This window comes from Bos mutus, chromosome 4 (genome assembly GCF_027580195.1).
Source record: "Bos mutus isolate GX-2022 chromosome 4, NWIPB_WYAK_1.1, whole genome shotgun sequence".
Classification (NCBI taxonomy): domain Eukaryota; kingdom Metazoa; phylum Chordata; class Mammalia; order Artiodactyla; family Bovidae; genus Bos; species Bos mutus.
In genome coordinates this window covers 30,733,753-30,760,317 of record NC_091620.1, presented here as the reverse complement: position 1 = coordinate 30,760,317, position 26,565 = coordinate 30,733,753, and the positions used below count along the sequence as shown (strand labels likewise).

Sequence of the window (26,565 nt, the reverse complement as noted above, 5' to 3'; positions counted from 1 at the left end):
AATTCTTTCAAGGTTATCTGAGCCATACAACCCATTTAGTAGATTCTATTGTCTCTGGTTTGATTACCAGTTAAGGGAAGTAATAGAAACTAAGTTCAGAGAAAGGTATATGTCCTTTTTGCAAAATCTTTTACATGTCAGAAAATTATTTAAGAATTATAATTCTCCTAAGAATATTTCTAACTTTTATTAGTTGTTTTCTCAAATCTATAAACTTCTTTCTCCAGGATCCTGGTAATTCTATGATGGAACAATTTATAAATTCCCTATACGACTTCCTTTTTTTAAAGATTAAGAACTCCTTCTTTTAAAATTAAGAACTCTGATGAGGAATAAATCAGGCATTCTCCGATTAGTAGGATGACATGGCAAACTAGTCAATTGTCACATTTGTTTTGTTTTTAATTGCACTTTAATCTTAGATTCACACTCTTCTACTATGACTCTTAAATCACCTCCAGTATTATTTACCCAGGGACAGTCCTTCAGTTTTAATATGATGATTTTCTACTGGATTGAAATAACACTGTCTTGAAATTGTTCCCCATGGACTTTATGCTGCACATCTCTGCTACTTTTCCAAATTTATCATTTTGAATGTTAATTCTGGCATTACTTTGCTTTTTCCTATGTCATTGGAAATCAATAGAATCATGGATTGCTTGTGTTTCCTCTGATTCACTGACAACTTGAGAAACTGGTAACTGCAGGTTTACTTCCAATGACTGGAATTGACTTAAAACAATGGCTATTGAATGTAGGCAAACCATTCCTTCCATTCCATCTTAGTAGATCCAGTGCTATGACCGGGCCAGCTTCTCCTGGTCCCAATTCATGAGACCTGATAAATATTCAGAAATTTTGTGAACTGTTTGTTAAACACAGTCATTATTAAAAATTAAATTATGAAAGCTTAGAATAAAATTATGTTAAAAACAAAAGTAATAAATACTAAAAATGCATCGATTATTTATTTTCCTATTATTTATACTTTTAGGGTTATTTACATCTATTGTGCCTGTATAAATGGAAATGGTATTATATAGTGATATGTAGTTCACACCATACTTCCATCAGTGTAATGGTGGGGTACCTGATTCCTAACTCTGCACTCAGTGATGTCAGGTTGGTAGCTTAAAATGGGCCATGGTAGGAGTATTTACACCATGGGTCTTTAGAAACGCTATAAAACAGATTTTTTTTCTCTTAGAGAGCCAGGTTTAGATCTTTCCAAAGACTACATCTTATGCAGGCTAATGATTCTCCAACATTCTCATTCTTTTTCTCCTCTTCTCATCTAGTTCTTGTCTCTGTACCCAACTCCAATATCATCTGATCTTGGAATAAGTCCTTATATATTCTTGATACTGGTGTTACTATGTTGAATAATACTGATAAAGTCCCTGCCTTTGTGAAGCTTGGAGGGATAGAAACAATACAAAACAACAAAAATATTTTATGTGATAAGTACTATGCAGAAAATTAAAATAGTTGTGAGAAACTGGATAAGAAAGGTGTCTGAAAAGGATCTTATCTAATTAAAACTGCAATCTGAATGACAAGATGTAGTCAGCTATGTTAAAAACGAGAGGAAAGAGAATTCTAGACAGAGGGGACAGTAAGCGCAGTTTGAATGGACCTGCCACACTTGAGAAACAACTAGTACCTGCTGTGCTTGTGAAACAAGGCCGAGTGGGTGAAGGGGGCTGGACAAGAGGAAGGAGAGGTTTCACCCCAGCAGGCAGTATACAAGTGAATTGTATTCTAAATGCTATGTAAAGCTACTGGAGAATTAAGAGGTTTTCTATTGCTGCCATAAAAATAGCAACAGTGGTTTAAACAGCAGAAAATTATTATCTTACAATTCAGTACTTCAGAAGTCCAACATGGACCTTAATGCACTAAAATCAAGATATCAGCAGGATTACATTCCTTTCTACGGAAAGACCCTCATTTACTTGTTTGGGTTGCTGGCAGAATTCATTTCCTCGTGTTTGTAGCATCAAGATGTCTATTTTCTGACTGGCTATGGTTACGGCGATTTCCAGCTTCAAAAGGTCACTGTATTCTTTAGTTTTTGGTCTTCTCATCTACATTCAAAGCCAGAAATGCCAGGTTGAGTGTCCCTTACCTTTGTATTTGTCCTCCTTCTCCCAGCTCATTTTAAAAATCCAAATATAAAAAGTTTCTACATTTTTAAGGACTCGTGGTTAGATTGAGCCCATCAGATGGTTCAGGATATTCTCCCATCTCCTCCCATCTAAGTACTAACCAGGCCCAACCCTGCTCAGCTTCCAAGATCAGACGAGGTCAGTCACGTTCAGGGTGGTTTGGCTGTAGACTCTCCCCATCTCAAGATCCACAACCTTAATCATATCTGGAGAGCCCCTTTCACCATGTAAAGTAACACAGCCACAGGTTCCATGGGACTGGAGAATGAATATCCTTGGAAGGCTCTTATTCTGCCTGCCACTGATGGTGTCATTTCAAGAAGGTAACAAGAAATAGATTCAAGTGGAAGCTGCCAAGGTTCCTCAACTTGCCTGCCAACCTACCACAAACAAACCGGCCAATTCACTCAATGGAACTGTTGATCTTGAAAGAAAGCAACTACCTTCCATGTTTTGAAAAGGACAGTTTTCCAGTTTTGGAAAATATCAGTTTCAAGATGAATCATTTTAGTGACTCATACTCTGCCAAATAAGTATATCTTCAAAAGAGCTGTCATGGTTCAACCATACTTGAATTATACATAACACTTAAGATATACTCAGTTGAGAGCTTCCTTGTTGGCTAAGTAGTAAAGAGTCTGCCTGTAATGCAGGAGACAAGGGAGACATGTGTTTGATACCTGGGTTGGGAAGATTCCTTGGAGAAGGGAATGGCAACCCACTCCATTATTCTTGTTTGAAAAATCCCATGGTCGGAGGAGCCTGGCGGGCTACAGTTCATGTGGTCACAAACAATGGGACACAACTTGGCTACTAACAACAAAAAACTCAGTTGAACCTGTTTAGTTGTTTTGAGCTAGCAGTTTAGAAACCACTCTTCACAATGCCCGAACATATCTGACAAATGTGATATTTATTACATTTATTTGTACTTTATATTGATTATACTTTGAGAGGTAATCAATGATATCTTGGGCTCTGTGCTTAGCTGTTTTACATACATTGCATCCTTTCATCTTCACAATAACTCTATGAGGTAAGTGCTATAATTATCTGTATTTTGCAATGATGAAGCTGAGTCATAGCCAGTTTAATTACTTTCTACAAGGTCACCCAGAAAGGAAACGAAGAAAGCTCAAGGGATTCCCAAGCTCACACAGCTAGCTATTCATGGATCTGTGACTCCAAACTGGGCAGAAGGACTCCAGACCCCATGCTCTAATCCCTCCACCCACACTTCCACCCCTGTTAGTGTAGGAATTACTGAGGAAGCCCAAGGCTGGGTATATTAAACTTCAACTCATTAGTTATTTAGTGACATGAAATAGCATGTGAAACTTACAAATGTTACAAAGAACAGTTGGAATTGTCTTGCTTATTAAAGTAAAGAAAGATAAAAATATTTCCTACTCTTACTGAGTCTGGTTTTTATGTGTATGCTTCTTTAGAAATTGTTTGGCCTTCGCTGGTGGCTCAGATGATAGAGAATTTGCCTATAATGCAGGAGACCTGGGTTCAATTCCTGGGTTGGGAAGATCCCCTAGAGGAGGAAATGGCAGCCCACTCCAGTATTCCTGCCTGGAGAATTCCATGAAAAAAATTGCTTAACATAGTAAATTAATTAACATATGAACTCACTTGGATCTTAATAATCTGATCTTCTTATGATTTTACAGCAATCTTGCATGAACCTAAGCAATTACTTGAATACTATACTGAATCCTTATATAATCAACGTCACTCTAGCAGCCAAAATGTGTAGCCAAGTGTTGTGCCACGAGGAAGGAGTGTGTACAAGGAAACACTGGAATTCAACCGACTATCTTCACCTGAACCCAATGAATTTTTCTATTCAAAGGCAGAAATATGGAAAATACACCATACATGGGAAACCCACACTTGAAGACCTGCTACAATTTTCTGAAAGTTTTTATTGCAGTTGTTATGCCAACATCCACTGTAAAAAAAGAGATATAAAAAACATTCATACTATTAATGTATGTTTTGCTGAAGATATTTGTATAAACGCTTCTCTAAACTCAGACCACAGTAAGCACACTTCTAGCCAGAAAGATATATCTTCTACCACTTTTAGCACTGTCTCATCCTCCACACCGACTGCCAAAGTGTCTGCACGTGTTCCTGGGAAAGATCATGTGTCCCTCAAAATCAGGCTTCCAGGGAAAGCCCTCTCCAACACCATCCGAAGGGGCCATAAGAGTGTTGACTGGAAAAATATATTCCGTCAGTTATACATTCAAAACATTAAAAATGAAACAAACTATTAAAATATAAATTCAGTGATTATTAGGTTTCCTATCTGCATGTTTTATGTTTTGATTTTTTTTTACATTATAATAGTTTATAACTTCAATGACTTTTTAGGCAAATAATGATACCTATATATTTGAAATTTTACATTTGAAATGTGAATCAAAACTCATGGCCAAGATAGTATTTTAATTTTTTGAGCAAAGATTGCATTTTCATGATCAAATTTAACTTGAAGTTAGTATTGATTGATAAAGAATTGTGATCAGCACCTTTAATATTCAAAATCATAGGGCAGTGTTATTACTAAATCCATTGATGCTACATTTTACTTTTGAAAGTCAAAGTAGACTTTTGATAATTAAGATAGCATAGAATTTACTTTGTAAGATGATACCCATTTTTTTAAATTATGGCAAATATTTCACATAGTGTGATTAATACATACTGAGAGATGCCTGTTATATTCTTGGTTCTATCAGAGACTGATTATAAGGCCTATGATACTTAGAGATACTATGTTCTTCTGCAAAAAGTAAAAGTTTGAATAATGTCAATTTACTGCAAATGAATGTCTTTATGGGTAATTTTCAATAAAAATATCAAAAATATTAAAGCTCAACATCATATTTTTTTAAGTAATATCCTAAGTGTACTAGTCTATGTCAGCACAGAACTATATTTTTTAGCTATTTCATCTTGATAATTTGTTCGAGTTGTGTTTTATAGAAAGATAAACTACAAATAATCCTGTTAACTTTTGTACACAGTTTACTGTGTCTTCAAAGTTCACATATAAATTATTCTAATTTTAATTCTTGATGTCAAATTTGACAATCTTGTGTACCTAAAATGCTTTGTTTCATCTAAGCAGTTATTCACATCCTTCATATAGCCTTTGTTGAGTGTTTCTTTCTGTTAGGCTAAATATTAAGCAGGTTCAAGGTGAAGCAGCATGCTTCTTGCTATCTGTGAGCTTGTTGTATATTTGAAAAAGACAGACATTGAAAGTGGAAACTCACAGCAAAACGTGTGAGAAGTGCTATAGTTCAGCATGCTCTTGTATACAAACAAGAGACTGAGGAAGGATTTCAAAGATACCATGAGAGATATAAAGTGTCCATTACCTTGAAGGCCGAATAGCAATTAGTGCATCTGGAGATATGAGATAGAGGAAACCTTATTAGAACAGAATGCTGATTGTGATGATGAGAGTTGTATTCAATAGACGGCCACATGGTGAAGGCTGCTGTAGACCATACCAAAAAGTTTGGGCCTTACAAGGAAGATGCTGCCAAACTTCTTGACCTGCCCCATTTTCCCCATGCACAATTATCACACAAAAATTTCTCTCTTTTAACTGCCCATCACCTTCCTATAAGGTAAACATCCAAAGGACAGGTGTTAGTTTTTCTTGCTGCTGTATCCACAGAGTAATGGGTAGCGTCTGAGACTTAATAGGTGCCCACTAAATATTTGTTGAACAAATAAAAGACAAAAATCATAGCTTTGACTAGATGGAAATTTGTTGGCAAAGTAGTATATTTGCTTAATATGCTGTTTAGGTTGGTCATAGATTTTTTTCCAAGGAGCAAGCGTCTTTTATTTCACGGCTGCAGTCACCATCTGCAGTGATTTTGGAGCCCCCAAAAATAAAGTCTGACACTGTTTCCACTGTTTCCCCATCTATTTCCCATGAAGTGATGGGACCAGATGCCATGATCTTAGTTTTCTGAATGTTGAGCTTTTTTTTTTTTTTTAGTGCTTTTAATTCTTTTTTTCTTTTCTTTTCTTTTTTTAATTTTATTTAATTTTTAAACTTTACATAATTGTATTAGTTTTGCCAAATATCAAAATGAATCCACCACAGGTATACATGTGTTCCCCATCCTGAACCCTCCTCCCTCCTCCCTCCCCATACCATCCCTCTGGGTCGTCCCAGTGCACTAGCCCCAAGCATCCAGTATCGTTGAGCTTTAAACCAACTTTTTCACTCTCTTCTTTCACTTTCATCAAGAGGCTCTTTAGTTCTTCTTCACTTTCTGCCATAAGGGTAGTGTCCTCTTCATATCTGAAGTTACTGATATTTCTCCTGGCAATCCTGATTCCAGCTTGTGCTTCCTCCAGCCCAGCATTTCTCATGATGTACTCGGCTTCAGCTTCAACATCAGTCCTTCCAATCACTTTCATTAAGAGGCTCTTTAGTTCTTCTTCACTTTCTGCCATAAGGGTGGTGTCATCTGCATATCTGATGTTATTGATATTTCTCTTGGTGTACTCTGCATATAAGTTAAATAAGCAGGGTGACAATATACAGCCTTGACCTACTCCTTTGCCTATTTGGAACCAGTCTGTTGTTCCATGTCCAGTTCTGACTGTTGCTTCCTGACCTGCACACAGATTTCTCAAGAGGCAGGTCAGATGGTCTGGTATTCCCATCTCTTTCAGAATTTTCCACAGTTTATTGTGATCCACACAGTCAAAGCCTTTGGCATACTCAATACCCAGAAATAGATGATTTTCTGGAACTCTCTTGCTTTTTAGATGATGCGGTAGATGTTGGCAATTTGATCTCTGGTTCCTCTGCCTTTTCTGTATGCAGCTTGAATATCCAGCAGTTCATGGTTCAGGTATTGTTGAAGCCTCGCTTGGAGAATTTTGAGTATTACTTTGCTAGCATGTGAGATGAGTGCAATTGTGTGGTAGTAGTGAACATTCTTTGGCATTCTCTTTGGGACTGGAAGGAAAACTGACCTTCTCCAGTCCCATGGCCACTGCTGAGTTTTCCAAATTTGCTGGCATATTGAGTGCAGCACTTTCACAGCATCATCTTTCAGGATTTGAAATAGCTCAACTGGAATTCCATCACCTCCACTAGCTTTGTTCGTAGTGATGCTTTCTAAGGCCCACTTGACTTCATATTCCAGGATGTCTGGCTCTAGGAGAGTGATCACACCATCGTGATTATCTGGGTCATGAAGATCTTTTTTTGTATAGTTCTCCTGTGTATTCTTGCCACCTCTGATTAATATCTTCTGCTTCTGTTAGGTCCATACCATTTCTGTCCTTTATCGAGCCAATCTTTGCATGAAACGTTCCCTTGGTATCTCTAATTTTCTTGAAGAGATCTCTAGTCTTTCCCATTCTGTTGATTTCCTCTATTTCCTTTCATTGATCACTGAAGACGACTTTCTTATCTCTCCTTGCTATTCTTTGGAGCTCTGCTTTCAAATGGATATGTCTTTCTTTTTCTCCTTTGGCTTTAGCTTCTCTTCTTTTCTCAGCTATTTTTAAGGCCTCATCAGACGACCATTTTTCCTTTTTGCATTTTTTTTTCCTTGGGGATCATCTTGATTCTTGTCTCCTGTACAATGTCATGAACCTCTGTCCATAGTTCTTCAGGCACTCTATCAGATATAATCCCTTGAGTCTTTTTGTCACTTCCACTGTATAATTGTAAGGGATTTGATTTAGATCATCTCTGAATGGTCTGGTGGTTTCCCCTGCTACTGCTACTGCTGCTAAGTCACCTCAGTCGTGTCCGACTCTGTGTGACCCAATAGACGGCAGCCCACCAGGCTGCCCCGTCCCTGGGATTCTCCAGGCAAGAACACTGGAGTGGGTTGCCATTTCCTTCTCCAATGCATGAAAGTGAAAAGTGAAAAGTGAAGTCGCTCGGTCGTGTCCAATTCTTAGCGGCCCCATGGACTGTAGCCTACCAGGCTCCTCCATCCATGGGATTTTCCAGGCAAGAGTACTGGAGTGGGGTGCCATTGCCTTCTCCGAGTGGTTTCCCCTACTTTCTTCAATTTAAGTCTGAATTAACAGAGAGTAGTATATGGAACTGGGGCTTTGCAGGTGGTGCTGGTGGTAAAGAATTCACCTGCCAATGCAGGAGACATAAGAGATGTGGATTCAGTCCCTGGGCCAGAAAGATCCCCTGGAGAAGGGCACAGTATTCTCACCTGGAGAATCTTGGACAGAGGAGCCTGGTGGGCTATGGTTTATAGGGTTGCAAATATTTAGACACAATTGAAGCAACTTGGCACATACACATGCACTCACTAAAGGACCTGAGTAATTTGGTTTTAAAAGATAGGGAATTAATTTGTTAGATGCAGATAACATTGTTAAACTTTCAGTATCATACAAAACCTGTCTCTTTACCAGCAGAGGGCTCAGTCCCAAAGTTATTAGAGAAAACATATGCCTTTATTTCTGTAAGTGAATTTGAAAGGAGAATAACATATAGTAGACCACTGGATTTATTGCATTCAGTTCAGTTCAGTCTCAGTCATGTCTGACTTTTTGCCACCCCATGGACTGCAGCACGCCAGGCTTCCCTGTCTGTCTCCAACTCCCAGAACATGCTCAAACTCATGTTCATTGAGTTGGTGATGCCATCCAACCATCTCATCCTCTGTTGCCCCTTCTCCTCCTGCCTTAAATGTTTCCCTGCATCAGAATCTCTGCTAATAAGTCAGTTCTTCACATATATTCAATATTATTAAAAAACTGTGAAAAATTCTGAAGGAGATGGAAATACCAGACCACTGGACCTGCCTCTTGAGAAACCTGTATACAGGTCAGGAAGCACAAATCAGAACTGGACGTGGAACAACAGACTGGTTCCAAATAGGAAAAGGAGTACATCAAGGCTGTATATTATCACCCTGCTTATTTAACTTATATGCAGAGTACACCATGAGAAATGCTGGGCTGGAGGAAGCACAAGCTGGAATCAAGATTGCCAGGAGAAATATCAGTAATTTCAGATATGAAGATGACACTACCCTTATGGCAGAAAGTGAAGAAGAACTAAAGAGCCTCTTGATGAAAGTGAAAGAAGAGAGTGAAAAATTTGGCTTAAAGCTCAACATTAAGAAAACTAAGATCATGGCATCTGGTCCCATCACTTCATGGGAAATAGATGGGGAAACAGTGGAAACAGTGTCAGACTTTATTTATTTGGGCTCCAAAATCACTGCAGATGGTGACTGCAGCCATGAAATTAAAAGACACTTACTCCTTGGAAGGAAAGTTATGACCAATCTAAACAGAATATTAAAAAGCAGAGACATTACTTTGTCAGCAAAGGTCCATCTAGTCAAGGCTATGGTTTTTCCAGTAGTCATGTATGGATGTGAGAGTTGGACTGTGAAGAAAGCTGAGCACTGAAGAATTTATGCTTTTGAACTGTGGTGTTGGAGAAGACTCTTGAGAGTCCCTTGGACTGCAAGGAGATCCAACCAGTCCATTCTAAAGGAGATCAGTTCTGGGTGTTCATTGGAAGGACTGATGCTGAAGCTGAAACTCCAATACTTTGGCCACCTGATATGAAGAGCTGACTCATTTGAAAAGACCCTGATGCTGGGAAAGATTGAGGGCAGGAGGAGAAGGGGACGACAGAGATGAGATGGTTGGATGGCATCATCGACTTAATGGATGTGGGTTTGGGTAGACTCCAGCAGTTGGTAATGGATAGGGAGGCCTGGTGTGCTGCAGTTCATGGGGTAGCAAAAAGTCAGACATGACTGAGTGACTGAACTGATTCATGAGAATTAAATAGACATTTCTAAGAGATGCTGAAAAATGATTTAAGGATATTTGCTAAGCAATAATGAAATCATGAAAAGTGGTGTTAAAAAATGCCCTTAAAGACTTCTCTGGTGGTGCAGTGGGCACAGATGGCCTGCCAGTACAGAAGACACAGGTTTGTTCCCGGGTTTGGGAAGATCTCACATGCCACTGAGCAACTAAGCCCGTGTGCCACAACTAGTGATTCTGCACTCTAGTGCCTGCAAGCCATGACTTGTGATCCTGTGTGCTGCAACTACTGAAGCCCACATGCCTAGAGCTTGTACTCCGCAACGAGAAGCCCCAACAATGAGAAGCCCATGCACCCCAACTAGAGAAAATCCTCGCAAAGCAATAAAGACCCAGCACAGGAAAAATTTAAAAAACTAATTATTTTTTTAAAAAAGCTCTTGCCAGTGAACTTTGCATCAATATGTCCATTTAGGAAAATTAATTCTTGGATTCTTAATCTATGCAGATATTATGCAAGCGCAAAAATGACTAACAGGAAATAGCCCACAGGAATATATAGGAAAAAAAAAGAAAAGCAGAAAGAGGTGAAATAAGAAAAATTTCCAAAACAGTAGCCTTTATTTGGTTCAGTTCAGTTCAGTCATTCAGTCATCTCTGACTCTTTGCAACCTCATGAATCACAGCACGCCAGGCCTCCCTGTCCATCACCAACTCCAGGAGTCTACCCAAACCCATGTCCATGGAGTCGGTGATGCCATTCAGCCATCTCATCCTCTGTCATCCCCTTTTCCTCCTGCCCCCAATCCCTCCCAGCATCAGACTATTTTCCAATGAGTCAACTCTTCACATGAAGGGGCCAAAGTATTGGAGTTTCAGCTTCAACATTAGTCCTTCCAATGAACACCCAAGACTGATCTCCTTTAGGATGGACTGGTTGGATCTCCTTGCAATCCAAGGGACTCTCAAGAGTCTTCTCCAACACCACAGTTCAAAAGCATCAATTCTTCAGTGCTCAGCTTTTTTCACCATCCAACTCTCACAGCAATACATGACTACTGGAAAAATCATAGCCTTGACTAGATGGACCTTTGTTGGCAAACTAATGTCTCTGCTTTTAAATATGCTATCTAAGTTGGTCATAACTTTCCTTCCAAGGAATAAGTGTCTTTTAATTTCATGGCTGCAGTCACCATCTGCAGTGATTTTGGAGCCCAAATAAATAAAGTCTGACACTGTTTCCACTGTTTCCCTATCTATTTGCCATGAAGTGATGGGACCAGATGCCATGATCTTAGTTTTCTGAATGTTGAGCTTTAAGCCAACTTTTTCACTCTCCTCTTTCACTTTCATCAAGAGGCTTTTTAGTTCCTCTTCACTTTCTGCCATAAGAATGGTGTTGTCTGCATATCTGAGGCCATTGATATTTCTCCGGCAATCTTGATTTCTTCTTGTGCTTCTCCCAGCCCAGCGTTTCTCATGATGTACTCTGCATATAAGTTAAATAAGCTGGGTGATAATATACAGCCTTGACGTACTCCTTTTCCTATTTGGAACCAGTCTGTTGTTCCATGTCCAGTTCTAATTGTTGTTTCCTGACTGGCATACAGGTTTCTCAAGAGATGGGTCAGATGGTCTGGTATTCCCATCGCTAAGAATTTTCCACAGTTTATTGTGATCCACATAGTCAAAGGCTTTGGCATAGTCAATAGAGCAGAAATAGATGATTTTCTGGAACTCTCCTGCTTTTTCCATGATCCAGTAGATGTTGGCAATCTGATCTCTGGTTCCTCTGCCTTTTCCAAAACCAGCTTGAATATCAGAAAGTTCATGGTTCACATATTGCTGAAGCCTGGCTTGGAGAATTTTGAGCATTACTTTACTAACATGTGAGATGAGTGCAATTGTGCGGTCGTTTGAGCATTCTTTGGCATTGCCTTTCTTTGTGATTGGAATGAAAACTGACCTTCTCCAGTCCCATGGCCACTGCTGAGTTTTCCAAATTTGCTGGCATATTGAGTGCAGCACTTTCACAGCATCATCTTTCAGGATTTGAAATAGCTCAACTGGAATTCCATCACCTCCACTAGCTTTGTTTGTAGTAATGCTTTCTAAGGCCCACTTGACTTCACATTCCAGGATGTCTGGCTCTAGGTCAGTGATCACACCATCATGATCATCTGGGTCATGAAGATCTTTTTTGTACAGTTCTTCTGTGTGTTCTTGCCACCTTTTCTTAATATCTTCTGCTTCTGTTAGGTCCACACGATTTCTGTCCTTTATCTAGCCCATCTTTGCATGAAATATTCCCTTGGTATCTCTAATTTTCTTGAAGAGATCTCTAGTCTCTCCCATTCTGTTGATTTCCTCTATTTCTTTGCATTGATTGCTGAGGAAGGCTTTTTTTTTTTTTTTTTTTTAATCTCTCCTTGCTGTTCTTTGGAACTCTGCATTCAGATGGGAATATCTTTTCTTTTCTCCTTTGCTTTTCGCTTCCCTTCTTTTCACAGCTATTTGTAAGGCCTCCTCAGACAGCCATTTTGGTTTTTTTTTTTTGCATTCCTTTTTCTTTTGGATGGTCTTGATCCCTGTCTCTTGTACAATGTCATGAACCTTCATCCATAGTTCATCAGGCACTCTGTCTATCAGATCTAGTCCCTTAAATCTATTTCTCACTTCCCCTGTAAAATCATAAGGGATTTGATTTAGGTCATACCTGAATGGTCTAGTGGTTTTTATCCACTTTCTTCAATTTCAGTGTGAATTTGGCAATAAGGAGTTTATGATCTGAGCCACAGTCAGCTCCCGGTCTTGTTTTTGCTGACTATATAGAGCTTCTTCATTTCTTTATTTGGTAATGTAGTAGTAATAAAAAATGAATTTCTCAAATTTTAATAAATTGGCTGTTGGCAAATTAATTGATCTTTAGAAGATGTTTGACCTTCTATGAGGAAGACTACTATTAGGTATGCCCTGTTGTTGTGTGACTAGATAGTTGAGGACTGTGAGGACATTTACTTGCCATGTATCTTTATGCTGCACTTTTAAAGTGATTTCCAGCCTGTATTCTTTCTAACCCACTCCCAGATAAGCTTAGTGAAGGGACAACCACAAGCTGGGATCCTATGACACAGCACAATTCCTGGCACAGAATATGTGCTCAATAAAAGTTGTATAAAAAAGGTTGTAGTGACTATTGAATATAATAACTACAGATTAAAAGTAAATTTGATGTTTTTAATTCAGTTGTTTAACTACCTTGTGTTGAATGCATTTTTGCTTTACTTTGCCAGAGGGTATTTATTTTGGAACACTTCATTTAAAATTATTTTCAACTTTGGAAATGCTCCCCATCACTCTTCTTTGTTTTTGGGGGGTACATGTTGAAAATGATCTTACTCCTATCTTCCTGTTTAATAATAATAGTAACAGTCATTCATTTTCTGTGTCTGCGGATGTTCTAACATCTTAAAACACCTTTCTGGCAGGAAATGGACTGCACTTTCCAGGACTAGTCAATTCTCACAAATAGCAAAAAGCATGAAATTTGATATGTAAACTAACCAATCCAAGTCCTACCTCCTCTATGGACCTGCACACACCAGGAGGCTATACTCTTCTGCCTTCATCATCCTAGGGCCAGATTCCAGAGAACTGGAGAGCACTTCTTTAGCCCTGTTGGGGTTCTGGACACACAACCCCAAATTATGGCACATTGGTTACTGAATATTTTAAGTTGAAAGAGTTTGAAAAAGAGTGGAAGCAAGAAGATCACTATAAGTCCTTCCCCATTCCACTTTTCTTCCCTGAATAGGCCAAAATACCTTCTTGTGAAAGGTGTCCCCTGTGGACCTGGAGGAAAGAAGCAGACTTTTCTCTGAAGACCAAAGAATGCCAAAAAGGATCTAACCAACTCGCCTTGCTGTTTCCTCCAGTTTCCTACAATTATCTCATACTCCTTTTAACTCATCATATTTCTCCCCCACTGCCCTTCTTCATCCAGCCTAGAATTTAACTACACAGGTTGAACTGTTTTCTTGGGGTCTTCATATTTTTGATGAAGGCACTGGTGTCCCATAAAACATATTAAACATAAAACAGATTTGTATGCTTTTCTCCTGCTAATCCGCCTTCGTCAGTTTAATTTTTAGACTCAACTTTGCCAACAAAGGTCCATCTAGTCAAGGCTATGGTTTTTCCTGTGATCATGTATGGATGTGAGAGTTGGACTGTGAAGAAGGCTGAGCACCGAAGAATTGATGCTTTTGAACTGTGGTGTTGGAGAAGACTCTTGAGAGTCCCTTGGATTGCAAGGAGATCCAACCAGTCCATTCTGAAAGAAATCAGCCCTGGGATTTCTTTGGAGGGAATGATGCTGAGGCTTAAACTCCAGTACTTTGGCCATCTCATGTGAAGAGTTGACTCATTGGAAAATAGTCTGATGCTGGGAGGGATTGGGGGCAGGAGGAGAAGGGGATGACAGAGGATGAGATGGCTGGATGGCATCACTGACTCGATGGATGTGAGTCTGAGTAAACTCTGGGAGTTGGTGAAGGACAGGGAGGCCTGGCGTGCTGCTATTCATGGGGTCACAAAGAGTCAGACATGACTTAGCGACTTAACTGAACTGAACTGAACTGAAGGACTCCAGCTGGAGGAGCACATAGCAACCCACTCCATCATTCTTCTCTGGAGAATCCCCATGGACAGAGGAGCCTGGTGGGCTACAGTCCATAGGATCACAAAGACTTGGACACGACTGAGCCACTAAGCACGCTCGCGTTCACGCACACACACATGCACACACACACACACGCAAGGACAATAAGAGGATCAAATAGAACGTTTTCCTCCATGCAGCCCAAAGCCTGCTAAAGTTATTCAAATGAGCCAGTTTACCCTGGAATAAGTTCTGCCCTACTCCTGCATCTGTGTTTTGTCCAAAACCTGGTGTTCCTCACATGGTTCTCTGCATAGCCACTCAGTCACCTTTATAAATGAAGACTCACAGAACAAATGGGGAAGCAGAAATGTTTTATCTCTTTGTAGTATTTCGTTCTTCTGTGTAAGCTCGTAAGTCTACCTATCAGAGTAAATGAACAATATGCCCATTTTAAAGTGTTCTTTGTAGACTAACTCTAAAAGGATCATCTCTCATGGAGAGGTCATTTTTGGAAAGACTTTTTGAATTACTATACCTGGTGAATGGCAATTTCCTTTTGAATTTGACAAGCAGTGCAATCTCAACCCTGGGTCCAGGACTGATATTTCAGGACTCAGCAGTTTGCCCACCAGTGGCCCCAGCTTAGAGGATTAAGACTTACATGATCTGTTTCACAGGCAAAGCTGCTGGGATTGTGCAAACACAGTCATCCTGCACAAGATACTGACATTTTGATGACACTGAAATTTCATATAGTGTGTTTAAACTTTGGAAAATGAAAAATCTATTGATAAAACCCATCAATAAAATTGAGAACCTGGATTCTTATCTTTTCTCCTCTGCTTGCAGACAGAGGGTAAGGGAAGGAAGGAGGTGGGGAAGAATGGGAGAGAAGAAAATAAAAGGAGAGAAGAGATAAGGAAAAAGAGCTAGAATGTTTTCTCTGATTCTACTGAGGACTGTAATTTGCACAGGATTAAAAGAAACATCTGATGCAGACACAATCAGCCTTCAATTCCCTGTAAAAGCCAAGAGTAGTTGTACTTGAATGCCCTACTTGGGCTCACCTGAATAAATGTCTCCTTCTTCCCTTGCCGCAGACTTCCTTTAAGAGGCAAAAGTGATGAAGGCACAAAGTGGTGGCTGTTTGGGATGTACCAAATTCACAAGGGGCCTTATACTTGCAGGTTGTGGTACAAAGTCATTAAGATCTTAAAAGTACTCCAAAGAGACACAGATGGCCAACAGACACACGAAAAGATGCTCAACATCACTAACTGTTAGAAAAATGCAAATCAAAACTACAATTAAGTGCTTCCCTGGTGGCTCAGACGGTAAAGCGTCTGTCTGCAATGCAGGAGACCCGGGTTCGATCCCTGGGTTGGGAAGATCCCCTGGAGAAGGAAATGGCAGCCCACTCCAGTATTCTTGCCTGGAAAATCCCATGCATGGCAGAGCCTGGTAGGCTACTGTCCACGGGGTCGCAAAGAGTCGGACACGACTGAGCGACTTCACTTCACTTACATCGATAAGAATGGCATTATCAAAAAATCTACAAACAATAAACGCTGAAGAGGATGTGGAGAAGAGGGAGCCCTTCTACAGTGTTGGTGGAAATGTAAATTGGTACAATCTCCGTACTGGGAAACAGTATGGAAGTTTCTCAAAAAAACTGAAAATATAACTCCCGTAAAACCCAGAAATCCTACTCCTGGGCATATACCTGGAGAAAACCATAATTCAAAAAGATGCATGCACTGTAATGTTCATTGCAGCACTCTTTACAATAGCCAGGCCATGGAAGCAACCTAAATGTCCATCAACAGAGGAAAGGCTAATGAATATTGGTCCACATGGGGACTTCCTGGGTCGTCCAGTGGTTAAGAATCTGCCTGGCAATGCAGGGGAACTAAGATCCCACACAGGCCTCAACTAAGACCCTGTATGCCTAAACTAAGATTTACAGTCAAATAAAATATTTTTTAAAAGTTAATTTAAAAAAAGGTACCTATACACAATGGAACATTATTCAGTCATAGAGTGCCATTTGCAGAGACGTGGATAGACCTAGAGACAGAGTGAAGTAAGTCAGACAGAGAAAAACAAATATTGTATAATACCACTTACAAAGGTGGAATCTGGTATCTAGAAAACTGGTACAGATGAACTTGTTTGCAAATCAGAAACAGAGACACAAATGTAGAGAAAACATGATGAATGCCAAGGGTGGGAAGAGGATGAATTGGGAGATTGGGATAACTAATAAAAACTGGGAGATTGGGATTGATATGTATACAGTACTATGTATAAAATAGATAACTAATAAGAATCTGCTATATAGAACAAGGCGCTCTACTCAGTGGTGATCTAAATGGGAAGGAAATCTAAAAAAGAGAGGATACGTGTAGCTGCTTCACTTTGCTGCACAGCAGAAACTAACACAACATTGCAAAGCAACTCTATTCCAATAAAAATTTAAAAAGTCAACTCTTTGAGGCATTATATTTCCTGTGAGGAAAAAGTTTTACTACAGAACTTGTCTTTTTATGTCTAAAATTTGTTTAATATTTGAGTTGAGATGGAGTAATCAAGATGATTCAAAGTCTTATTTTACATTTTTAGTCTCCAATAATTTTTTTAAATTTGAACTTCTTATTGTGTATTGGGATATAGCCGATTAACAATACTGTGATAGTTTCAGGTGAACAGAGAAGAAACTCAGCCATACATATATCTAATCTCCTTCAAACCTCCCTCCCATCCAGGCTGCCATATAACATTGAGCAGAGTTCCATGTGCTATACACTAGGACTTTGTTGTTCACCCGTTTTAAATATTAAGCTCCAATATATAAATGGAAACCCAGAAACACATATAGTATTTTATATTATGTTGGTTTAAAGCTTTTTTATTCTTTTAAAGTTGGAGCTTAACGCCTAGATGGCTATTTGTGATTGGTTGTCCTTAGTGTCTTGGCTGTGTAACACGGAGGCACTTACAGGCTTAGGTTTTTGGTTTGCTTATATATGCTAAGAACCACCGTACTCTAATGGCCTCTTTGTTTAATTATTAAACAACATATTTAAGGCTATGGTCCATCAGATCAGATCAGATCAGATCAGTCGCTCAGTCGTATCCTACTCTTTGCGACCCCATGAATCGCAGCATGCCAGGCCTCCCTGTCCATCACCAACTCCCGGAGTTCACTCAGACTCATGTCCATCGAGTCAGTGATACCATCCAGCCATCTCATCCTCTGTAGTCCCCTTCTCCTCCTGCCCCCAATCCCTCCCAGCATCAGAGTCTTTTCCAATGAGTCAACTCTTCCCATCAGGTGGCCAAAGTACTGGAGTTTCAGCTTTAGCATCATTCCTTCCAAAGAAATCCCAGGGCTGATCTCCTTCAGAAGGGACTGGTTGGATCTCCTTGTAGTCCAAGGGACTCTCAAGAGTGTTCTCCAACACCACAGTTCAAAAGCATTAATTCTTCGGTGCTCAGCCTTCTTCATAGTCCAACTCTCACATCCATACACGACCACAGGAAAAACCATAGCCTTGACTAGACGGACCTTTGTTGGCAAAGTAATGTCTCTGCTTTTGAATATGCTATCTAGGTTGGTCATAACTTTCCTTCCAAGGAGTAAGCGTCTTTTAATTTCATGGCTGCAGTCACCATCTGCAGTGATTTTGGAGCCCCCCAAAATAAAGTCTGACACTGTTTCCACTGTTTCCCCATCTATTTCCCATGAAGTGGTGGGGCCGGATGCCATGATCTTAGTTTTCTGAATGTTGAGCTTTAAGTCAACTTTTTCACTCTCCTCTTTCACTTTTATCAAGAGGCTTTTGAGTTCCTCTTCACTTTCTGCCATAAGGGTGGTGTCATCTGCATATCTGAGGTTATTGATATTTCTCCTGGCAATCTTAATTCCAGCTTGTGTTTCTTCCAGTCCAGCGTTTCTCATGATGTACTCTGCATAGAAGTTAAATAAACAGGGTGACAATATACAGCCTTGACGAACTCCTTTTCCTAGTCCATAGTTGTCTATATCTACATCTCCCACATGACTATATATTTTAGGTGTCTGTCCACATCAGGACATTTCGTAGTGATCATGCTACATTCCACTATATCAGATGAAAAAGTTTTTGAAAGTTCTTATTGACGGATATTTCACGTTCTGGAGAATTTTCCCCCCTGTGTCAAAAATGCAGATTTGATAGATCTGTATTTAGAAAAAATTTGTATTTGTATTTAGATGATACATGTTCTTGCCAGGATGAAATGGAATGGCTAATGCAAAGGATGTATACATTTTAACTTAGAGAGTTATTGCCAAATTTTCTTCTGAAAGTTTGTTCCTATTAAGGATCTCACCAATAGTAAATGGGAGGGCCAATTTTCCTTACCAGCACTGCTGCTGCTGCTGCTGCCAAGTCACTTCAGTCGTGTCCAACTTTGTGCGACCCCATAGACAGTAGCCCACCAGGCTCCCCCATCCCTGGGATTCTCCAGGCAAGAACACTGGAGTGAGTTGCCATTTCCTTCTCCAATGCATGAAAGTGAAAAGTGAAAGTGAAGTCGCTCAGTTGTGTCCGACTCTTTGCGACCCCATGGACTGCTGGGGATTACCAAATTCTGTATTGTTATCCATAAGTAAAAATGGCATCCCAGTTTAAGAACTAGGTTCTTACAAAGTAAAGTACACATTTTTTTCATACTTTGTTAAGGGTATTCTGTTTTTCTTTTCACAATTTTTTTTTTCATAAGAGTAAATCTTGTTTTGTTTCTCATATTACTCAAAGTCTATTTTTAGGAGATGTTGCCATTTCTGAAAAGTAAGGTATACCTTTTTCAGATATCAATAGATTACAATATGAAACAGGAAATCAAAGAAATCAAATTTTATTTCTTCTGTCTATTACTTCTCATGTGGCATCAGTTTTGGTTTTCATTGCTGTATTTTTAAAGCAGATCATTCACTGATGGTGGTGGTGGTTTAGTTGCTAAGTCATGCCATACACTGGTGACCCCACGGACTGTAGCCTGCCAGGCTCCTCTGTCCATGGGACTCCCCAGGCAATAGTACTGGAGTGGGTTGCCATTTCCTCCTCCAGGGAATCTTCCTGACCTAGGGATTGAACCCCGAGTCTCCTGAATTGCAAGAAGTTTCCTGTAGCAGGTGGATTCTTTACTGTTGAGCCACCAGAGAAGCCCACATCAGTCACTCTGTGTGTGTGTGTGTGTGTGTGTGTGTGTGTGTGCGTGCTGTGCGTGTGCTTAGTTGCTTGGTTGTGTCTGACTCTTTGTGACTCTATGGACTGTAGCCTGCCAGACTGCTATGTCCATGGGATTCTCTAGGCAAGAATACTGGACAGAGTTGCCATTCCCTTCTCCAAGGGATCATCCTGACCCAGGGGTCAAACTTAAGTATCCTGTATTGCAGGCAGATTCTTTACTGTCTGAGTTATCAGGGATATCAGTCACTAGGAGCTACTAATTCATCTATCCAATGAACCTCTTTGCATTCATGTAGCCATAAAACCTAATCAAATTGGCAAATAATTATTTTATAAGATATCTTTTAAAGAAAATTCTGGTAGTTTTTATGAAAAACCCAATCTTTGAAGGATATAGGGAAAGAACAAACTAATCCCAGTTTAGTTATCTGCAAGTTGTTAACCTAGGCTAGATAGTTACATTCGGAGTGTATTCCCTCAACCTGAAGGGCCAGTTGTTGAGAAGATTAGAGAAAATATACAGTAATCAGCAGAGTCTTTGTCATAAAAATGGTAGGCACTCGATAGTGATCATCATTTATCGGAAGCCTTGATACACTTTCCAGAGTATTCCCTCTGAGAGGTGAGTTTAAATTTGAAATCTAAACTGTTCATAAAATTTTCAGTTTGAGGAATAGGATAACTAAAATATATGCAGAGTTGTTCTTTATTTAAAAGACCTAAATATGTTTGACCATCCCACCCCTCTACATTGTCACAGAGCACCTGATTTGAGCTCCCTGTGTCATACAGCAAATTTTTATATGTTTCCATGTTACTCTCTGAACTTGTCCCACCCTCTCCTTCCACCACCGTGTCCACAGGTCTGTTGTCTATGTCTGCGTCTCCACCGCTGCCCTGCAAATAGACTCATCAGTGCCATCCTTTTAGATTCCATATGTATGTGCTAATATACGGTATTTGTTTTTCTCTTTCTGACTTACTTCACTATGTATAACAAGTTCTAGGTTCATCCACCTCATTAGGACTGACTCAAATGTATTCTTTTTTATGAGTGAATATATACGTACCACAACCTGCTTATCCATTCGTCTGTTGATGGACATCTAGGTTACTTCCATGTCCTAGTTACTGTAAATAGTGGGAAAACTGGACAGGTACATATAAAAGGATGAAACTAAAACACTTCCTAATATCATACACAAAAATAAACTCAAAATAGATTAAAGACTTAAATGTAAGGCCAGAAACTATAAAGCTCTTAGAAGAAAACATGGGTAGTACACTCTTTGACATACATCACAGCAAGATCTTCTTTGACCCACCAACTAGAGTAATAGAAATAAAAACAGAAATAAACAAATGGGACTTCATTAAACTTAAAAGCTTTTGCACAGCAAAGGAAACAAAACTAGATTAAAAGACAACTTACAGAATGGGATAAAATGCAAATGAAACAACTGACAAAGGATTAATCTCCAGACTATATAAGCCACTCACATAACTCAACACCAGGAAAATAAATAGCCCAATCAAAAAAATGGTCAGAAGACCTAAACAGACATTTCTCCAAAGAAGACCTACAGATGGCCGATAAGCACATGAAAAGATGCTCAACATCACTCACTGTTAGAGAAATGCAAATCAAAACTACAATGAGGTATCACCTCACACCAATGAGAATGGCCATCATCAAAAAATCTACAAAAAATACTGGAAAGGGTGTGAAAAAAAGGGAACCCTCCTGCACTGTTGGTGGGAATGTAAACTGGTACAGCCACTATGGACAACCGTATGAAGATTCCTTAAACAACTAGGAATAGAACTACCGTAAGACCCAGCAGTCCCACTGCTGCGCGTAGATCCTGAGGAAAGCATAACTGAAAAAGATGCATGTACTCTAACGTTCATTACAACTTCTACTTGATTATTTTTTCTTCCAGCTGAGGAAACTGAGCTTTAAAATAGGTCCCATTGGTGGCAGAGCTGAAATGAAGATATGAGTGGCTTTGACTACAAGCCTGTGCTCTGAAACATCACACAATGATGCTCTCCCATAAAGTTATAAGATGAAGTAACATCACAGCACATCGAACATAAAACTACTTCCGATTCCTTCTTTCACTCCACGGCAGTACCTGACCATGGATGTCTGCCAACGGCTGAGACTTCTCTGACCCTAGGGCACAGGTGATCAGGAGACACTTAATTTTTTATATATACTTTCAAAGTGTAGCTTGTGCAGACTAAAGAAAATGACATTCAAAGGAAGAAAGCTTAAGAAAAGCTACTAGAATTTTGCATCACCTTGACCTGTCTCCAGCCTCATTTGCAACAAAATGAAAAACTTCACATTTTCAGCAGCAGGGGGCAGTAGAAGAGCAGGGTCAACCCCCTGGGCTTCTTCAACAATAAATCTCTGTATCCTTGAAGCTTTTAGCTCCAGCAAGCAGAAATACCTAGTCACATGCTAACCATTTATGTCACTAGAAGAATCAGTTAGCTTTTCTTTCAGACAGAAAATGTGGGTTAAGATGATAAAATACACAAATACTATTGCTGGTTTGAGATTGTTTTGTAGGTTCTATGTCTTTGCAGGATGACTTTAAAAATTTTTTTCTTTACTGATAAAACTGATTTATAAGTGATTTTTTTTCTCTGCAAGTAAATAAAAAAGTTAATTTTGTGGGTATTTTTTCAGGAAGGAAAACAGTGGGTAGGAAATTGATTGATCATCGTTTCCTTGTGAATGATTGTTTTATGTATTCTTAGTGAGCTGAATAAAATTTTTCAATGTAGACTCTAATATACTAGTTGTAATAGTGTGTGTGTGTGAGTGAGAAAGAGAGAGAGAAGAGACAGAAGAAGTGGTATTTGGTGGGAGGTGGAAGTTGAGGCTGAAAAGGTAGAATGGAGTCAGATATGAGGGATCTTCTGGGTTCTGCTAATGAACACATAATTCATTCTTTAGGCAGGATTGAGATGGTCAGCTTTGTATTTTAAATGTGAAGAGTCTTGGAGCTTGGAGGCAGAAATACTGGTGACAAGGCTCTATTATCTCCAGCAGAAATGATGACAGCTTGAACAAAGGAAGTGTTAATATTAGGGATAAAGAGAAGAGACTAGAACTAGAAATCAATAATTGATTGCTTGGAGGTGGGAAGGTAATGGGAAAGCAAGGAACTTAACATGACTCCAGGTTTTTGCCAGTGTCATCCACTCCCGAGAAAGGGGCACAGGTGGAGAGGGGACTTGTGGGTCTCCTTTGTGTATGTTGTATCTGCTGTATGCAGCACCCAGACAGGTGTTTTTTTGTTTGTTTGTTTTGCTTTCTTTTTATTGAAGTATAATTGATTTACAATGTCTTATTCATTTCAGATGTATAGAACAGTAATTCAGTTATACATATATATATATATGCATCTATAAATATATATATATATATATATACATCTAATATTTTTCAGATTCTATTCCCTTATAGATTGTTATAAAATACAGAGTATTTTATACTCTGAAGAGCCTGCACCTCACAGTAGATCCTTGTTTGTTATTTGTTTTACATAGAAGGGTTTTTGTTTTTTTTTCCCCCAAGCCATGTGATTTTGGGGCTCATGGGAAAGAGTAGGGTAACTTTCATCAACAACCGATAACAATAATAGTCAGACACAGTGTGCCTAACACTTTGAGAAGATGGTCTCTGGAGCCAAGCCGCCCTGGTGGGGCACTGGTAAAGAATTCACCTGCCAAGGCAGGAGATGCAGGTTCGATCCCTGGGCTGGAAAGATCCCCTGGAGGAGGAAATGGCAACCCACTCCTGTATCCTTGCCTGGAAAATCCCATGGACATAGGTGCCTGGCAGGCTGCAGTCCATGGGGTAGCAAAGAACCAGACAGTGAGTGAGCACGCACAAGCCCCTTAATAAAGTACAACAGACTGGATGACTTAAATCATAGAAACTTATTTTCTTACAGTTCTGAAGGCTAGATGTCTAAGAAACTAATGTTTTTTTTTTTTTTTTTTTTTTTTTATTCTGAAGGCCATAGGAAAGGATCTGTTCCACGCCTCTCTCTTTGGTTTGTAGATGGCTGTCTTCTCTCTGTCTCCCATCTGCCCCTATGTCCAAATTTTCTCTTCTTGTAATGGCGCCAGTCTCAGTGGATTAGTGCTTACCCTGATGACCGCGTGCGTGCGTGCATGTGTGTGGGTGCTCAGTAGCTTCAGTTCATTTGGACTCCTTGCAACCCTATGGACTGTAGCCCACAAGGCTCCTCTGTCTATGGGGATTCTCCAGGCAAAAATGCTGGAGTGGGTTGCTGTGCCCTACTGCAGGGGATCTTCCGGATGCAGAGACAGAACATGGGTCTCCTGCGTTGCAGGCAGATTCTTTGCCGCTGAGCCACTGGGGAAGCTTCCTAATGACATCATTGTACCTTAATTACCTCTGTAAAGATCTTGTCTCCAAATAAGGTCGCATTCCGAGGTCTGAGTGTGGGGCTTCAACGTATGAATTTTGAGGAGAGGTAAGTCAGTCCATAACATTATCAGTACCCTAATGATGTTTAGCTTAATGGTTAAAGGCTTTGACTTTGTTGGAAATAAGTATAGAAATAAGAACAAGCAAAGAAACCCCGCCATTTTGTGGTATCAACCAAAGGAAATATATATATTTTTAATATTCTCCCAATCAGATCTTCCTTCTCCAATTCATAGGATACTTAATAAGCTTTTCTCCTTCTCTTGATAAAGAATAAAGATTTGCACTCAGTTTTAATGTTAAAATACATAGGTAACGATGTTCATTCAGCAAACTCTATCTCCTATGGTCAATGTTATTTGGGGAACTGGAAAACCATGACTACCAATCACCAGTGTCGTTGGGTGTTAAACCCAGCCCTTTTATTAGGTTCTGCAGGGAAAAGGCAGCTTAGAAAAATGGCTCTGACCTCAAGATACTTAGAATTTCACGCTATTGTTCTTTTAGCCCTTTTGACATTGTGGAGGCTTTGGGAATCTGGTGAAAACTAGAGCTTCTCTTCTCAGAGATAATTACATAAGTGTATTAGCAAAATTATCTACACCACTTATTTTGTTGTAGCCATGCATTTCGGGAAACAAACGCACCCAGAAGGACAATGCAGATAGTGGAGTGCAGTTTTTTACACCAGTCTCCTCTTAGCCAAAAACCCCGACCAGTCTTTGTGAAAACCTTATATACCCTAAGTGTATAAGCTTCCCTGAAACTAGTCTGAACAAGGAAAAGAAAGATACAATCAAAGTTAACCTGTGATTCATATGCCTTAAGCCTAGGTAGTTAACAGTGGACAATTATCAATAGGCTTGAGGTCATACCCTGATAAGCATAATAGAATGTATGATTCTATTTGGTCACACAGATAATTAGGGTATTCTTTTAGGCGATGGAGAGCACTGGGGCTCTTCCTTCCAGGGGCCTGGATTTCCAGTTGGTATGTCATTTCCATAGATACTGGGCATATAGCTCAAAGTCCACAGTCCAGCCCAAGATGGAGCCCTGCTTTCAAGATAGAACCTGCTCTGTTTCCTCCTTCAATTTCACTGCATTGGATCAAAAAGAATTGTACTTTTTCCATCATTTTTTTTTCTTGCAAAATGAATTTCAGGCAATATCATTTTTAAAAAATAATAAAAAGAAAAGAAATCTAAAGTACACAAAGAAAAGTAAAACATAACTTTGGGGGAGTTCGCTGGTGGCCTAGTGGTTAGGATTCGACACTGTCACTGCTGTGGCCTGGGTCCAATCCCTGATTGGAGAACTGAGATCCTGCAAGCTGCAAACTCCACCCCCCCCAAAAAAAAAAAATAAAAAGCACAAAGAAAAAATAATAAAACAAAAATCATTCAAAAAACTACATAAATAAACATTGGTTTTGCTAAAAAAAAAAAAAATTTTTTTTTCAATGAGAAAGCATCTCTCCCTTGACTTGAATGAGAAGCTAAAATTACTGAGTGGTCTTTAGCCTGGCAGCAAGCACACTTTCTATAGACTTTCTGTTTTGATGGTAACACAAGCTAGAAACCTGGATTCACAACAGTATGTTGCAAACACAATTGGTTTACATTCCCAGATGACACAATGGGCTTGTAACAAGTGAACACCAAGGTATTCCAAGACTATCTGAATCGGATTTATGTCCTTTCATTTCTGTTAGCTTCACATCACTGAGTTTCATCTTCTGCAAGGGGATGCTGTTGATGTTAGCAAAGTGACGATTAGGAACCCGTGTTTCTAATTTCAGGTTATCTGAGCAGAAGTCCTTTAAGAGTCATAGGGAGTTTCAAGTTGTCTGCATATTTCTGTTTCACAGACTTGTGTAAGAGAAGTTCATATTCTGCTGTCACCTTATGAGAAAACATTTTGAAAAGGCAACAATTCAAGGCCCTGACATTAACACAGTTGACATCTTGCTGCATGTAAGCAGGATCCTACAAAGCAATGGGTGGTAGAGTTTGCCGCATAAAGATCTTTCCTTTAAATGTGTTATCAAGCATCACAGGTGTTCTGTCTGTTCACAAAATGCCCAGTGAGTTTTATTTGCAAGAGAAACTTTGCAGCCTTTCAAAGATATTGCCAGATTTGAAATTTCAAAAAGAACTTGCTAAGCAGGAATTCATTTCTGAAGGCATCATCCGGTTG

At 39.5% G+C, this 26,565-nt stretch overlaps 1 protein-coding gene across 1 annotated transcript in view; it reads left to right on the top strand.

The window, feature by feature from the left end:
- The window catches only part of LOC102275634 (hyaluronidase PH-20), a 48,359-nt gene extending 43,900 nt beyond the window's left edge, over positions 1–4,459 (top strand). Inside the window, exon 5 of the mRNA XM_070368844.1 lies at positions 3,848–4,459. Coding sequence (XP_070224945.1) covers positions 3,848–4,459 — 612 coding nt within the window. The remainder of the gene's footprint in view (positions 1–3,847) is intronic.
- The last annotated feature ends 22,106 nt before the right edge of the window (positions 4,460–26,565 follow it).